This window comes from Tenrec ecaudatus, chromosome 17, assembly GCF_050624435.1.
Source record: "Tenrec ecaudatus isolate mTenEca1 chromosome 17, mTenEca1.hap1, whole genome shotgun sequence".
NCBI classification, from domain to species: Eukaryota; Metazoa; Chordata; class Mammalia; order Afrosoricida; family Tenrecidae; genus Tenrec; species Tenrec ecaudatus.
The window spans coordinates 53,196,793-53,210,264 of NC_134546.1; the positions used below are offsets into that span (position 1 = coordinate 53,196,793).

Consider the following 13,472-nt stretch of genomic DNA (forward strand, 5'->3'; position numbering starts at 1 on the left):
CCTGGGAAACGAGAGCGCAGAAAAGAGACTGCTCCTTTGAAGGAACTTACGAAAGGAAAGGGTAATAGCTTAAGGAGCACTGCAGCTAACAATCACATTTTCGAAGTACTCTGGCTAAAAAACACATCTTATTTACAGAGAAGAAAGTAAGAAAACAAAAGTATCAGCACAGGAGGATGATGAAGGCTAACTCCAAGAGGACACAGTTATTGGAACCACAAGGAGAAAGGCTCCTGCCATAAATAAGAAAATAATACAGTTTCTTTAAAAGAAAAAAGAAATAAAACTAATTCTAAGTAAATGTTAAAAGTGAAAAACAAATCAACTAAACCATCAAAAAAGATGAGCCAGTCAGGGTGCAGTGTAGCACTGATGAAACATACAACTTTCCTCTAGTTCTTTAATGCTGCCCCCCTGCCCGCCCTAATATCATGACCTCAATTCTACCTTACAGATCTGAGTAGACTAGAGTATGCACACTGCTACAGATAAGAGCTCGCAACACAGGGAATCCAGGACAGATAAACCCCTCAGGATCAACAATGAGAACAGTGATACCAGGAGGGGAAGGGGAAGGTGGGGGGAGAAAGGAGAAATGGATCACAATGATCGACATACACAACCCTTTCCTAGGACGACAGACAATAGAAGAGTGAGTGAATGGAGACAGCAGACAGTGTAAGACACGGAGGGGATTATAAATTTATAAATTATCAAGGGTTTATGCAGGAGGGAGGGTAGGAGAGGGGAGAAAATGAGAGGAGCTGACACCAAGAGCTCAAGTAGAAAGAAAATGTTTTGAGAATGATGATGGCAACAAATGTACAAAGGTGCTTGACACAATGGATAGATGGATGGTGATAATAGCTGTAAGAGCCCTCAATAAAAAATTTTAAAACTATATCAAAAAACTGAAAACAAAAGACAATTTCATATTATTAAATAACAGAGTAGGCTCCCAGATAAAGTCAAGCTGTGAATTACTATGGCTATAATAGTATGAATTACTATGGCTATAATAGTAATCATAATCAATGAAATAATAAATGACACATTTTCTACCATCAATCTATGCAAGAGGGAGCTAAAGATTTTAACACAACTATTAATGTACTCCAAGGAGTACATATAGGGGGAAAATCTTATTTTCATTTCATATCCAGATTATAAGTAATATATGTTACATGCCTTCAATTATATTTCCAGTTGAATTTAAAATTTTTAAAGCCATTACAATATCACTGGGTTCTTAAGATATTTTGATTGCTAATAGAACCATAAAAATGTATTTTAAAAATAAGAGTCAAAGCACAAATATACCATTCTACAATTTGAAAAACAATTTTACAACAGACGAAACGAGTATTTTACTGAATGCCACAGACGGCATTAACTGCTTTACAACATGTAATGTCTCCCTGAACCCTCTTAGCACTTTTTTATTTGTATGTACTGTCACCACTACGTCCTGGATGAATGACCAGGCTCGGAGAAGTGAAACTATACTCAATGAAGATCGTTCTCTTTTTGTGATAGAGGCAGGACCTGAGTTCCCACTTCTCACACGTCAGACACTTCAGTCTTCACGATCTTAATTGTATTTTGAAGAAGCAGCAACACTTTGATATGTGTGAAATGCAGATATCCTGTTTGTAAAAATCACCGGAGGACCAGTGACAAATAACTGTCTCCAGGCTCCATTCCAGCCTTACAGGGCACGACCTGCGCAGCAAAGACGGACAGCCTGTCTTTTTGACTATGACTCAGGTCTGTGATCTGCCAAGATTAGAAAATGTCATTATCTCAGCATTCCCTGGAGAAAAAGAACCAGGTGGATAATATGTATCCACACACACAGTTTTTACTGGTTCTCTCTTCCCCTCTCCCTGTGTAGATATGTACATATTCATAAAAACATTTAATTTTTTCAAGGCAGTAGACACAGTAAAATGACTAAAACTTTAGTGGGTACTTATGTCAAGTGTTGGTAGGATGTAATGTAACTAGAACTCGATTCATTGCTGGTAGGAACGTAAAGTGGAGCATCTACTTTGCAAAATTGTTTCTTTAAAAGTTAAAGATGAACCTAGTATAAAACCTTGACAAGCAATTCCGAGAAAAATGCCCACAAAGTCATGTGCACGAACACTGACAGCAGCTCTGATACACACAACAGCATGCCTGGATCTCAAAATAACTATGTTGAGTGACAGAAGCCAGATGCAGGAGTACATACTGTAAGATTCCATTCATGTAAAATCCTAGAAAATGTCAACATCTACAGTGACAGAAAACATATCAGCAACTACCTGGGGAAAAGGCTGGAGTAAAAGATGAATTACAAATTAGTATGAAGAAACTTCAGAGAATTGTTATCTACACAGTACTGATGATTTTAGGGATATATAAGTCAAAACTTATCAAATTGGATACTTTACATCAACGATTCTCAACCTGTGGGTTGTAACCCCTTTGGGGGTCGAATGATCTTTAACAGGGCTCGCCCGATTCACTAACAGCAGTCAAATGACAGTGATGAAGTAGCAACAAAAATAATTTTATGCTTGGTGGGGGTCACCACCACATGAGGAACTATATTAAAGGGTCGAGGCATGAGGAAGGTTGAGAACCACTGTGTTACATTCATTGCCTGTTAATTAAACTGCAATAAAGCTGTAAAAATATGTAATTCACAGGATTACTTATGTATAAACTAAGATATCACACCTGGCATGTTTTAAATGAGTCTGGCATAGTTTGCTGTCCTGGCACAGAATACACACTTGATGAGCAGTAGCTGCGATCACTGTTACAACTGGACCAGGTCCTTGGGTACGCAATCCACCGCTTGCAGCCTCTACCATACCTTAGCTTCCTCTTCTTGGGCTTTTTTCACAATGGCTTGGAGTTGCACCTCTCGCTTAAATTCAGCATGAAGTAATTTCTCTTCCATCATCCTACGTCGCTGGTCTAATAACTCTTCCTTCCACTTCCGGACGTCCTTCTCCTACATACAGTGAGTGAGCCTGTTAGTCACTTCCATGGACACAGTCATTTAGCAGAAGTGCAAATAGACTCCCAGCTTATGGAGACCCAAAACTGAGAGGCTGGAAGCTGTTTTTGAAGCAGTGGGGGTGGATGAATAGGAAGACAGAGCGGTGAAGCTGGGCCAGGCTGCCTGAGTTCACAATCCGCCCTGACCTCTTCGCAGCTGTATAACCTGGGAAAGATTTTGTGCTGAGGCCTCAATTTCCTTATGTGTCCAAAGGGAATGTTCCCAGTGGCGAGGTCACAGTGATTTTGCAGATTAAGTTAACACACGGAAAGTACTTAGAAGACGACATCCGACATGGGCATGCATAAGCAGTGGCTGCTAGTCCCAGGGAAGGGCCCCGCCTCGTCACCAGCCTGACAGTCTCTAGAGCCCAACTTCAAGACAACTGAGTACTTTCGTCTCAGAGAGAGGGAAATGGTAAGAAGGGTAAACTTTACAGAACTATTTGCATAAGAAACATTCTCTGGGGGGACGGACAACAGAAAAGTGGGTGAGAGGAGACGCCGGTCAGTGTAAGACATGACAAAGTAATAATAATTTATAAATTATCAAGGGTTCATGAGGGAAGGGGGAGGGAGGGGGGGAAATGAGGAGCCGATACCAAGGGCTCAAGTAGAAAGAAAATGTTTTGAGAATGATGATGTCAACATATGTGCAAATGTGCTTGACACAAAGGATGGATGGATGGATGGACTGCTCTAAGAGTTGGTATGAGACCCCAATAAAATGATTTTAAAAAGAAGCATTCTCTGCCAGAACAAAGACATTTTGCCTCCAGAATTATAAAAATAGATATGCTAACCCACTACCCACTGCTGTCAAGTTGACTCTAACTTGGGGATCCTCTAGGACAGAGTACAACTAACTGACCCTTCGGGTCTCTGGGGATTTGAACCTTTAGGGTAGCAAAGTGCCACATCTTTCTCCCTAAGAGCAGCTGGTGAGTTTGAACTGTTGACCTTGAAGTTAGCACAATGCCTTACCCACAGAGCCACCAGGACACCTTATAGATGATAGAAGATAATCTATCTTCTTTAATAAGTCTTTAAAAAAATAAAATATCTAACAAGCGAAGTAACCCACTTGTTTGGGCTACTCTAGAAAATGAGAGGCAGCCCCAGGAGAATACGCTATGGAAAATAAGAGGGGAAAATCCTCATCCCATTTCAGTTCACTTTCCAGTTGAATACTCATCTGCAGATCCATCTGAGAAAGCATGCTGGAGGAATACATGCACACCTGTAGGAGCCAGCGGACAGGACAGATGCTGAAAGCCTGAGCTCCGTAAATTATCGAAAACAGCCCTCCCATCTCTCCTGGATGCCGTTTGCACAGCTCCAGGGGGTGTCAGGTGCAACGGTGAAGCATCCAGCTGCTAACAGAAACACTAGTCCTTGGAAGCCACTCCCAGGCTCTGAGGGAGAAGGATTTGAAAGAAAAGACCCTGAGGTCTCTAGGCAACAGTCAGAGAGCAACCACCTAAGTCAGTTCTGACCAAAGCCAAACTCACCTCCATCGAGGCAATGCTGGCTCACGGCAGCCCCCTGTGGGTTTCTGGGACTGAATTTAGGGGAGTAGAAAGCCCAGCCTTTCACCCACGGAGCTGCTGGTGGTTTCAATCTGCTGAACATGAGGACTGCAGCCGAATGCGTAACCACTACACCACCAGGGCTCATCGAAGTGAGTATGGAAGTGAATCCTAAAGCTTCAAAGACAACCTCTTGAGAGACTCTGAGCAAGGATGATAAAAACACACACTACTGGTTTCCTCGCGCAGAGAAACGGAGAGAGCAAATGTTGGCTGCTTTACACTGCTAAGGTTTGCGGTCAGTCACTGCGGCACGGAGAAAACTAACAAAGCCCCGTTTCAGGCACCGTGGCAGGGACTGTAACCGGAGCGGCAACTGTTCCTTTATGGTTTAACACGCGAACCTATTCCATCTCCAAAAAGTGAGAAAGGATACTCCCATAATTGTCATCGCACGCCGTAGCTTGTGTGGGAAAGCTAGGAATGGGAACCTGGCCAGCCGTCTCCCCGAGCCCCTGCCCTGACCAGAGCACTGTACTAACTCGGCATCATCTGGTCTGAAGACTTGCCCTCCCTTTCCTGAAAATGTAACTGCTACCTGCTTACCCAAACGTGGTCACCGGAGGCCAAACCACCCACCAAGTCTTCCTGCACTGGGACCGCCGAGCAGCTCGCACACCCATGAAGAGCAAGTCCTTAAGAGACCAGCTTCCTACGACTCAGTGGTTACCTCCCGGAATCAAGGAAAATGTCTTTATTTCCCAGAAAACGTAATTATCTTTATGGTTCCTCTGACTTCTCTCAGACCAGATAAAAGTCCTGCATAATCCAAGCCCATCAACTTAAGACAATAATTTTCTTTAAAATCAAAAGTGAGCATTTCGCAGAAATACATACCCTTTCCAACAACTTCTGAAGCTTTAATGTCTTCTCTTCGCGTAACTTTTCTCTTAGCTGCTGTGCTTTCATTTGTTTTTCTTCATGTTTCTTCTTTGATTCTGCAATTGTTCTATTGACACAAACAAGATACAAATGTTTACATGAAAAAGCCAACAACCACTGTCTTTAGGCGTCAAAGTTCTTCAAATCAATATAAAAAATACACAAAACTAATGTTGGCCTAACGCTTCAGCAAAGCATTGCTGCCTTTCAGTGGATCTCGAAATGTCCTGACGGGTAACGTGCTTTAAAAAGGCAGTCTGAGAAGAACATGAAGAAAAAAAAATAAAGTGAGGAACTTTAAAAAAAAAAAAAAGGAAGAGAAAAAAATGATTAGGGAAAAGAATGTACAAATGTGCTTTATACAACTGATGTATGTATATGTATGGATTGTGATAAGAGTTGTAAAAGCCCCTAATAAAATGTTTAAAAAAAAAAAAAAAGGCAGTCTACGTCATGGTCAAGAGTGACTGACGTCCCTCCTGTGAAACAGTTCAAACTGCCCTTTGAAGGCCACACCTTTTCCGAGACGGGGAGGAAAGTTTTTCATGCATGTGGATCCCGTGCCCGGGAGGCCTGGCAGGCTCCTCCTCGACAATATCCCCCCAGGATGTATTTTGGCGCCAAGATTCACGAGCTGTTAGGAAAAACAAACGAACATGGTTATTGTTTCATCACACAGTTCCTTCAGGACCAGGGCTGGGAGGGGCGAGGCTGGGAGAGCAGAGGGTGAGTGGGTTGGAAAGAGGGAACCGATTACAAGGATCCACATGTGACCTCCTCCCTGGGGACAGACAACAGAAAAGGGGGTAAAGGGAGACACCGAACAGGGCAAGATATGACAAAATAATAAATTATCAAGGGCTCATGAGGGAGGGGGGAACAGAGAGGGAGGGGAAAAAAGAGGACTTGATGCAAAGGACTTAAGTGGAGAGAAAAAGTTTTGAAAATGATGAGGGTAAAGAATGTACAGATGTGCTTTACACAATTGATGTATGTATGGATTGTGATAAGAGTTGTATGAGTCCCTAATAAAATGTATTTTTTAATTTTTTAAATAAAAGAAAGAAAATGTGCTAAAAATGATGATGGCAACAAATGTACAAATGTGCTTGACAAAATGGATGCATGTATGGATAGTGATAAGAGTTGTATGAGCCCCCAGTAAAATGATTTTTTTTTAAAATCACATAGTTCCATGAAACTATCATTTTTAAAAACAGATGGTTGAAAGGACACCAACACTCCCACCATTCCAAATTATTTCTTGTATACAAAAATGTCTTTTAAAAGGGTCATCTATGTCATACACCTGCACACATGACTATGCAAATGGCTAACACAGTTAACTGCTAACCAGTATGTTGGAAGTTCAAGTTCACCCAGAGGTGCCTCGGAAGAAAGGCCTGGCAACCGACTTCCGAAAAACCAGCCCTGGGAAACCCTATGGAGTAAAGTTCTGCAGGTACATGGGGTTGCCCAAAGTCAGAATGCAGTCAACGGCAACTGGATTTTACATACATAGAGATACACACACGCATGCGCAATACCTTCATAGTCTGCAAGGACTTCATTCCAGTCCATAGACAAGCCACAGACAGTTACACTCCCACTGCCCATGCTGGCCTAAAACAAAAGAGGGGACATTGAGAAGCGAACCCCTGAATACAAGGAATACCTTAAATCATGACCTACAACTGCAATTTCCCTACTTTTCCGAGTATGCTTCATTCGACCAACAGTTCAGAGCTAGAGGATATAGGGAGACACAAACCTCCTATCACCACAAGAAGCACCAAGTTACAATTACCTAGCCTGCTTTCAAGAGGAAGACATACGTAATTGCTTGTTCAACATCAAAGACAAAGCAAGAAAACTTTAACAAGAAGTAGAATGACCTGATATGATCACTACATGAATACTGGCACACCACAGAATAACTTCTTAAAGAGTTCAAGATTATTTGCTGGGTATTAAAGTTTAATAGACAATTCAGTGAAACCACTACAGGTATTTTTATTTTTCAATAAATCACCCTTTTTAACATATATTTCCTGAGCACCTGGCCAGAGCAAGGCAGAGTTTATCTTTTTTTTTCTTTGTAAGTAAAACAGAAAAGTAAAAATAGCCCACAATTACAGTTTTATGTCACTACAAATTATAATCTAATGTTATCTTTTCTGAAATTTATTTTTCTTTGAAAAATGAAATAACTTCTAACTTAATGATTATATCACAAAACATTTATAATAATGTGTGCTATAAGTCTCAATTACACAAAGATTAAGGCTATAATAACAATTAATACTATTAAAGACAAATTTTAAATAAATAATTTAACTGCAGCTAGAGAGACTGTAAGTACTTCTGGCCTAAGAATTTTTCTAAGTCTAACTTTTGAACAATTCTGTTAAAATGTCTCACTGAAAAATCGCTGTCGTTGTCAGTTTCAATGTTGATGTCATTGTTCTCCTCAGCCTCAATTTCTCTGGTTAACTGCTCCTCTTCAGCAATGGCACTAGCGATGGCTTCTTCGTTGGCCTTTTCCAGACGATCTGCTAGCTCTTCTTTCTTAGCAAGAACTTCTGCCATGGACTATGGAGTTAATAAAAAAAAAACAAGAATCATCTCTGGCCGTACAGTTAGATCATCCTCTCCTCATGCTCTAATCATGAGCATAACAGTACTGATCTCAATCCAGAAAACCTCAAGTCCTCTTCAAGCACCGCTTGTTAGTTGTATCAGTTACAAGTCTCTTAAAACAAACAAAAAAGCCTGTTTTGCATGACTTACCTTCTTTATAAGACTGTGAAGCTATAAATGTAAGTTATACTGGTGACAAACTGAGTTTCATTTGAGTGCCTAAGCTAGAGCAAATATGTTCACTGAGTTATAAAAGAAAAAAATATATGCAATAATTGGAACACAGAATTTATTCTGTATGTGTCAGTACTTTCTGAATATATAAACTTAACTTTAAAGCAAAAATCATAAGCAATATAATTTTTATAATATGCATCAGAACTATAATTAATAAATCATTGTGATAAGCTAAAGATGTACACCATAAACCCAAAAGCAGCCCCTAAAATAATCAAGCAGAGATAGCTAATAGACTGACAAAGAAGATAAAATGGAATGATAAAATATACTCAATTAGTCCAAAGGAGAGAGAAATAGAGAAAAGGAGAGAAACAGGTAAGTCAAAGAGAAAACAGTAGGATAGTTCATTAAAAATAAACTATATCAATAATCAGCATATTTACATACTTTAAACGACCCAACTAATATACAAGGATTATAAAATTAGGATTAAAAATCAAGATCCAGCTGTATGCTGCCTATAAAACACCTAATTGAGGTATAGGAGTACAAAAGCATTAAAGATAACCAATGTGCCATGCTAACGATCATCCAAGGAAGACTTAAGTGGCTACATTAAAATCAAGCATGGTAGATTTCAGAGCAAAACATGTTACTGAGGATAAAAGAACATCAGAAGGTAGGTCAACTCACTACACCAATATAATCCTGAACATGTATAAACTTAGTAACAGAGTTTGGAGATGCGGGATGGGAACCTGAATGAACTACAGAAAGAAGGCAGGCTGGTGAGAATGTGAGCTGCTACCGTAACTTCACAAACACTCGGGCAGTTGCTCCAAAGATCCAACATCCAGGCCCACCGTCCTGCAACTCCACTCTGCCCGAGTAGTCAAGAGAAATAAAGCCATATGGCTACACAAAAACATGTACATTGAGTATTCACAGCAATATTTTTTCATAATTGCCAAGATTGGGTAAACAAGAGATAACAGAAGCCAGATCCCGGAACCCTGCTCCTGACTTTGCAGAGGAATGTTCTGAAAAAGCAAAAAACGACAGTCTTAGAGCCCGGATGGTGTAGTGGGTCACATGTTGGGCTGCTAGCCACAAGGTCAGCAGTTTGAAAACCACCAATGTATCCGAGGAAGAAAGAAGAAACTTCCTACTCTGTACAGATTTCGTCTCGGAAACCCACACGAACAGCTCTACTCGGTCCTATAGGTTCACTGTGTGTGACAATCAATTCCATGGCAGAGTTTGGTTTGGGTTCCAACCTTGTGACAACTCTGTTAAACAGTCCGGGTAGCTTGACAACCATGTCAAGACTTGTCAGAGGCTCCGAAGACTGAACAAATCTTTGGTGTTGCTTATGCCTCACCTCAGCCCCTGTTCAGAAGTCAGCTTTGAAGTGGCAGTCTGGCTTCCAGCCTGAGAGCTTGACCCTGGGTTCTGAGCTCACTTCTTTCGTAAAGTATGGTGTCTACCTATTGGCATCAGTCTAGCGAGTACCTAAAAGAGGAAAGGAAAGCACTTATTTCCGTTTGGTCCATCTTGGAGGTTTCTCAGAACACAGAAGTAGCAGACAGAACTTGAGACTGAAAGTGATGTTAAGAGCAAGTAGTGGCCTGCAGCAAAAGAGGGTGATGGGACCAAAAGGTCAAAACCTGGGAAGAGAATTTCCTGGGAAAACGGGGGCATTTAAGGGATCAACATGAATATAATATGGAGAATAAATGCATGCCCAGGGCAAGCCCTGAAGAAATCCTAAACTTTCTCCTCTACAAACCTCTTCAATAGAGCCCTCGTTAAGGACTGTCCTAGCACAAAGCCGACTACCAGAGATCCATCCCCGAACCCAAAGAGTTTTCTTCCCTTTATTTCAGCACAAATAACTAGAAAAGTCACCCAGGTGATGGGAAAGAAGGAAGTGAAAAAAAAAAGAAAAAGCCAACTCTAAGGTTTGTAAACTCTTCCCTAGAAACCCTAAGTAAAAGGAGAATCATGAGTTCTAAAACTATATTATTAGACTATTTTTAATGATTATTTTAGGCTATTTAAATATTCCAATTTCAATAAAAACTCACAAGACATACAAACAGGAGAGGCAGACCCAGTGAAAGAAATAAAACAACCCAACAGAAGCCATCCTTGAGGAAGACAAGACACTGGACCTACTAGACACACATTTAAAAACATACTTTAAATATGCTCAAAGAGTTAAAAGAAAATAAAAATACAAAACAAACAGCTAAAGAAAAGAATATATAAATATATTTATATAAATAAAGTATAAATATTAACAGAAATTACTTTAATAACAAACTCTAGAGCTGAAAAGGACAATGAATGAAATGAAAAAATTCACTAGAGACGTTCAATAGCAGATGTAAAATGTCAAAAGAAAGAAGTAACACATTTAAGATAGATCAAAAAGAAAAATTAATGAAGAAAAATGAACACTTCATATGAGATGCATGGAATTCCACTAAGCATTCAATATATCCATTCTGAGTCTCAAGTGGAGATATCAAAACAAAGAAACAGAAAGAATATTTTAAGAAATAATGGCTGACATAAGCATCCAGCTAAGATTGTTGGGTCTTTTCCCATCCAGAGAAAAGGAGACTGAGAAAAGCCAAAGATTCAAGGAAGCAATTAGTCCAAACAAGCAATGGTCCCCATGAGTCACAATCACAGCCTCCTACAGCTGGAGCCCCGCACCAGGCACTCTCTGGGTACCACTACCAACCTCACGACCAGGGACACAACAGCAGATCCAACGAGAACGAGAGAAGAATTTAAACATATAAGATACAAGAAACACTGAAATACAAGAACATCACACTGATTAATTTTGACACTGTTGGTTTCGTGCAAATAAGGGAAGAACCGTTATCTCCTTCTCTTCATAGTAATGCTCTCTAGCTCAGCACATGTAACCAACCATACGGTGGCTGTCTACTCCTCCCCAGAGTAGTGTCTCTGCCAAGACAAACCAATCATTACAGACATCTCGGTTCAGTGAAAACACCACTAAGAACTCTAGGAATACACTAGTATTCATATTTTAGAGCAGAACTAATTTTCTTGCAAGTATATAAACTTAAACCTCAAAATAATCAAAGGTTTTTTTTATGATTCTACCACAAGTTAATGTATATTCAAAATTAAAAAATGAGATGAGAATTTTATTAAAAAATGCTTAATGCCTATTTAAGTACAAGAGCTTTTTTCTCTTTTGGAATGTTACTTTCTCACAAAATCAAAATGAGGAACAATGTAATATATTTAGTATGCAGACAAAAATATTAATACATGATTAATTTCTATTCCATCAATAAACTCACACTTACATGACTAAAATTATGTTCCATTTTTTAAAAGTTAAGCACTATCAGATCTGAGTTCTAAAACATAATGCTCTATTTTATTAAGAGAACCTAAATATTTGTTTTTCTTATTACTAATTTTTCCCATCAATTAAAAAAAATAGTTTATTAGGGGGTCATACAACTCTTATCACAATCTATACATACATCAATTGTGTAAAGCACATTTGTACATTCATTGCCCTCATCATTCTCAAAATATTTGTTCTCCACGTAAACCCATGGCATCAGCTCCTCATTTTTCCCCTCCCTCCCTGCTCCCCTCTCCATCATGAACCCTTGATAGTTTATAAATTATTATTTTGTCATATCTTGCCCTCCCTTCACCCACTTTTCTGTTGTCCATCCCCCAGGGAGGAGGTCACATGTAGATCCTTGCAATTGGTTCCCCCTTTCCAACCCAGCCTCCCTCTATGCTCCCAGTATCGACACTCACACCACTGGTCCTGAGGGGATCATCCACCCTGGATTCCCTGTGTTTCCAGTTCCTATCTGTACCCATCCTCTGGTCTAGCCAGACTTGCAAAGGAGAATACGGATCATGATAGTGAGGGGGTGTGGGGAGAGGAAGCATTTAGGAACTAGAGGAAAGTTGTATTCTTTATCGTTGCTACATAGCACCCTAACGAGCTTCTTCTCCCCGAGATCCCTCTGCCAGGTGATCTCCAGTGGCCTACAAATGGGCTTTGGGTCTCCACTCCGCACTCCCCGTCTCATTCACTATGGTAAGATTTTTTGCTCTGATGATGCCTGATACTTGATCCTTTGACACCCCGTGATCGCACAGGCTGGTGTGCTTCTTCAATGTGGGCTTTGTTGTTTCTGAGCTAGATGGCCGCTTGTTTACCTTTAAGCCTTTAAGACCCCAGACGCTATACTGTTTGATAGCCAGGCACCATCAGCTTTCCTCACCACATTTGCTTATTCACCTGCTTTGCCTTCAGCGGTTGTTTTCCATCTTTTGTCCCCATATCAACTTTAATCTATAGCCACTGTGATTTTTTCCTAAAATATCTATAATTTGACCTACAATCACCTGCAGACAGTCTTTCAATGTGATAAGACATTACGTTTTGAAAGCAATTACCCACCCACTGCCAATGAGTCAATTCTGACTCATAGTGGCCCTAAACAGGGTTTCCAAAGCTGTAAATCTTGACCAACAGGATGGTCTCATCTTTGTCCTACAAAGCAGCTGGTGGGTCTGAACTGCTGACCCCCAGTTAGCAGTCCAATGTTTACTCAACAAAGTCACCAAGGCTCCTTAAGAGAAACAGCAGTGGTCTTTGTTGTTTTAAGATCTTAATAGATGCTTATTTCTTTGGAAAATTACTTTTAAACCTAGCTAGCAAGTCTGATTCTGATTACCTCCAAGATAATTTTCTTAATACTAAAGGGAGAAACAAGAAGAGATAAGTAGAAATAGTTATTCAAAAATATAAATCATTCTAAATCTGCAGTTCTCAACCTGTGGGTCGCAACCCCTTTGGGGATCAAATGAGCCATTCACAGGTGTCACCAGATTCATAACAGTAGCAAAATTACAGTTATGAAGTAGCAACAAAAATAATTTTATGATTGGGGGGCCACCACAACATGAGGAGCTGTATTAAAGGGTCACAGCATTGGGAAGGTTGAGAACCACTGTTCTAAATGAATGCATTTTTAGAGACTCAAGAGCAGCAACAGGAAATATACTCCAATTTAAAGACCAACTCCAAGCAAATTACAGTAG

At 40.1% G+C, this 13,472-nt stretch overlaps 1 protein-coding gene across 4 annotated transcripts in view; it reads right to left on the reverse strand.

The window, feature by feature from the left end:
• SCAPER (S-phase cyclin A associated protein in the ER) overlaps positions 1-13,472 on the reverse strand; it is a 414,928-nt gene that overhangs the window by 290,125 nt on the left and 111,331 nt on the right. For all 4 annotated transcript variants that reach the window (XM_075535309.1, XM_075535310.1, XM_075535311.1 and 1 more), the window contains 5 exons: positions 7,947-8,117; positions 7,073-7,148; positions 6,042-6,159; positions 5,481-5,592; positions 2,867-3,007 (listed from right to left, as the gene is read on the reverse strand). In XM_075535309.1, coding sequence (XP_075391424.1) covers positions 2,867-3,007; positions 5,481-5,592; positions 6,042-6,159; positions 7,073-7,148; positions 7,947-8,117 — 618 coding nt within the window. The remainder of the gene's footprint in view (positions 1-2,866; positions 3,008-5,480; positions 5,593-6,041; positions 6,160-7,072; positions 7,149-7,946; positions 8,118-13,472) is intronic.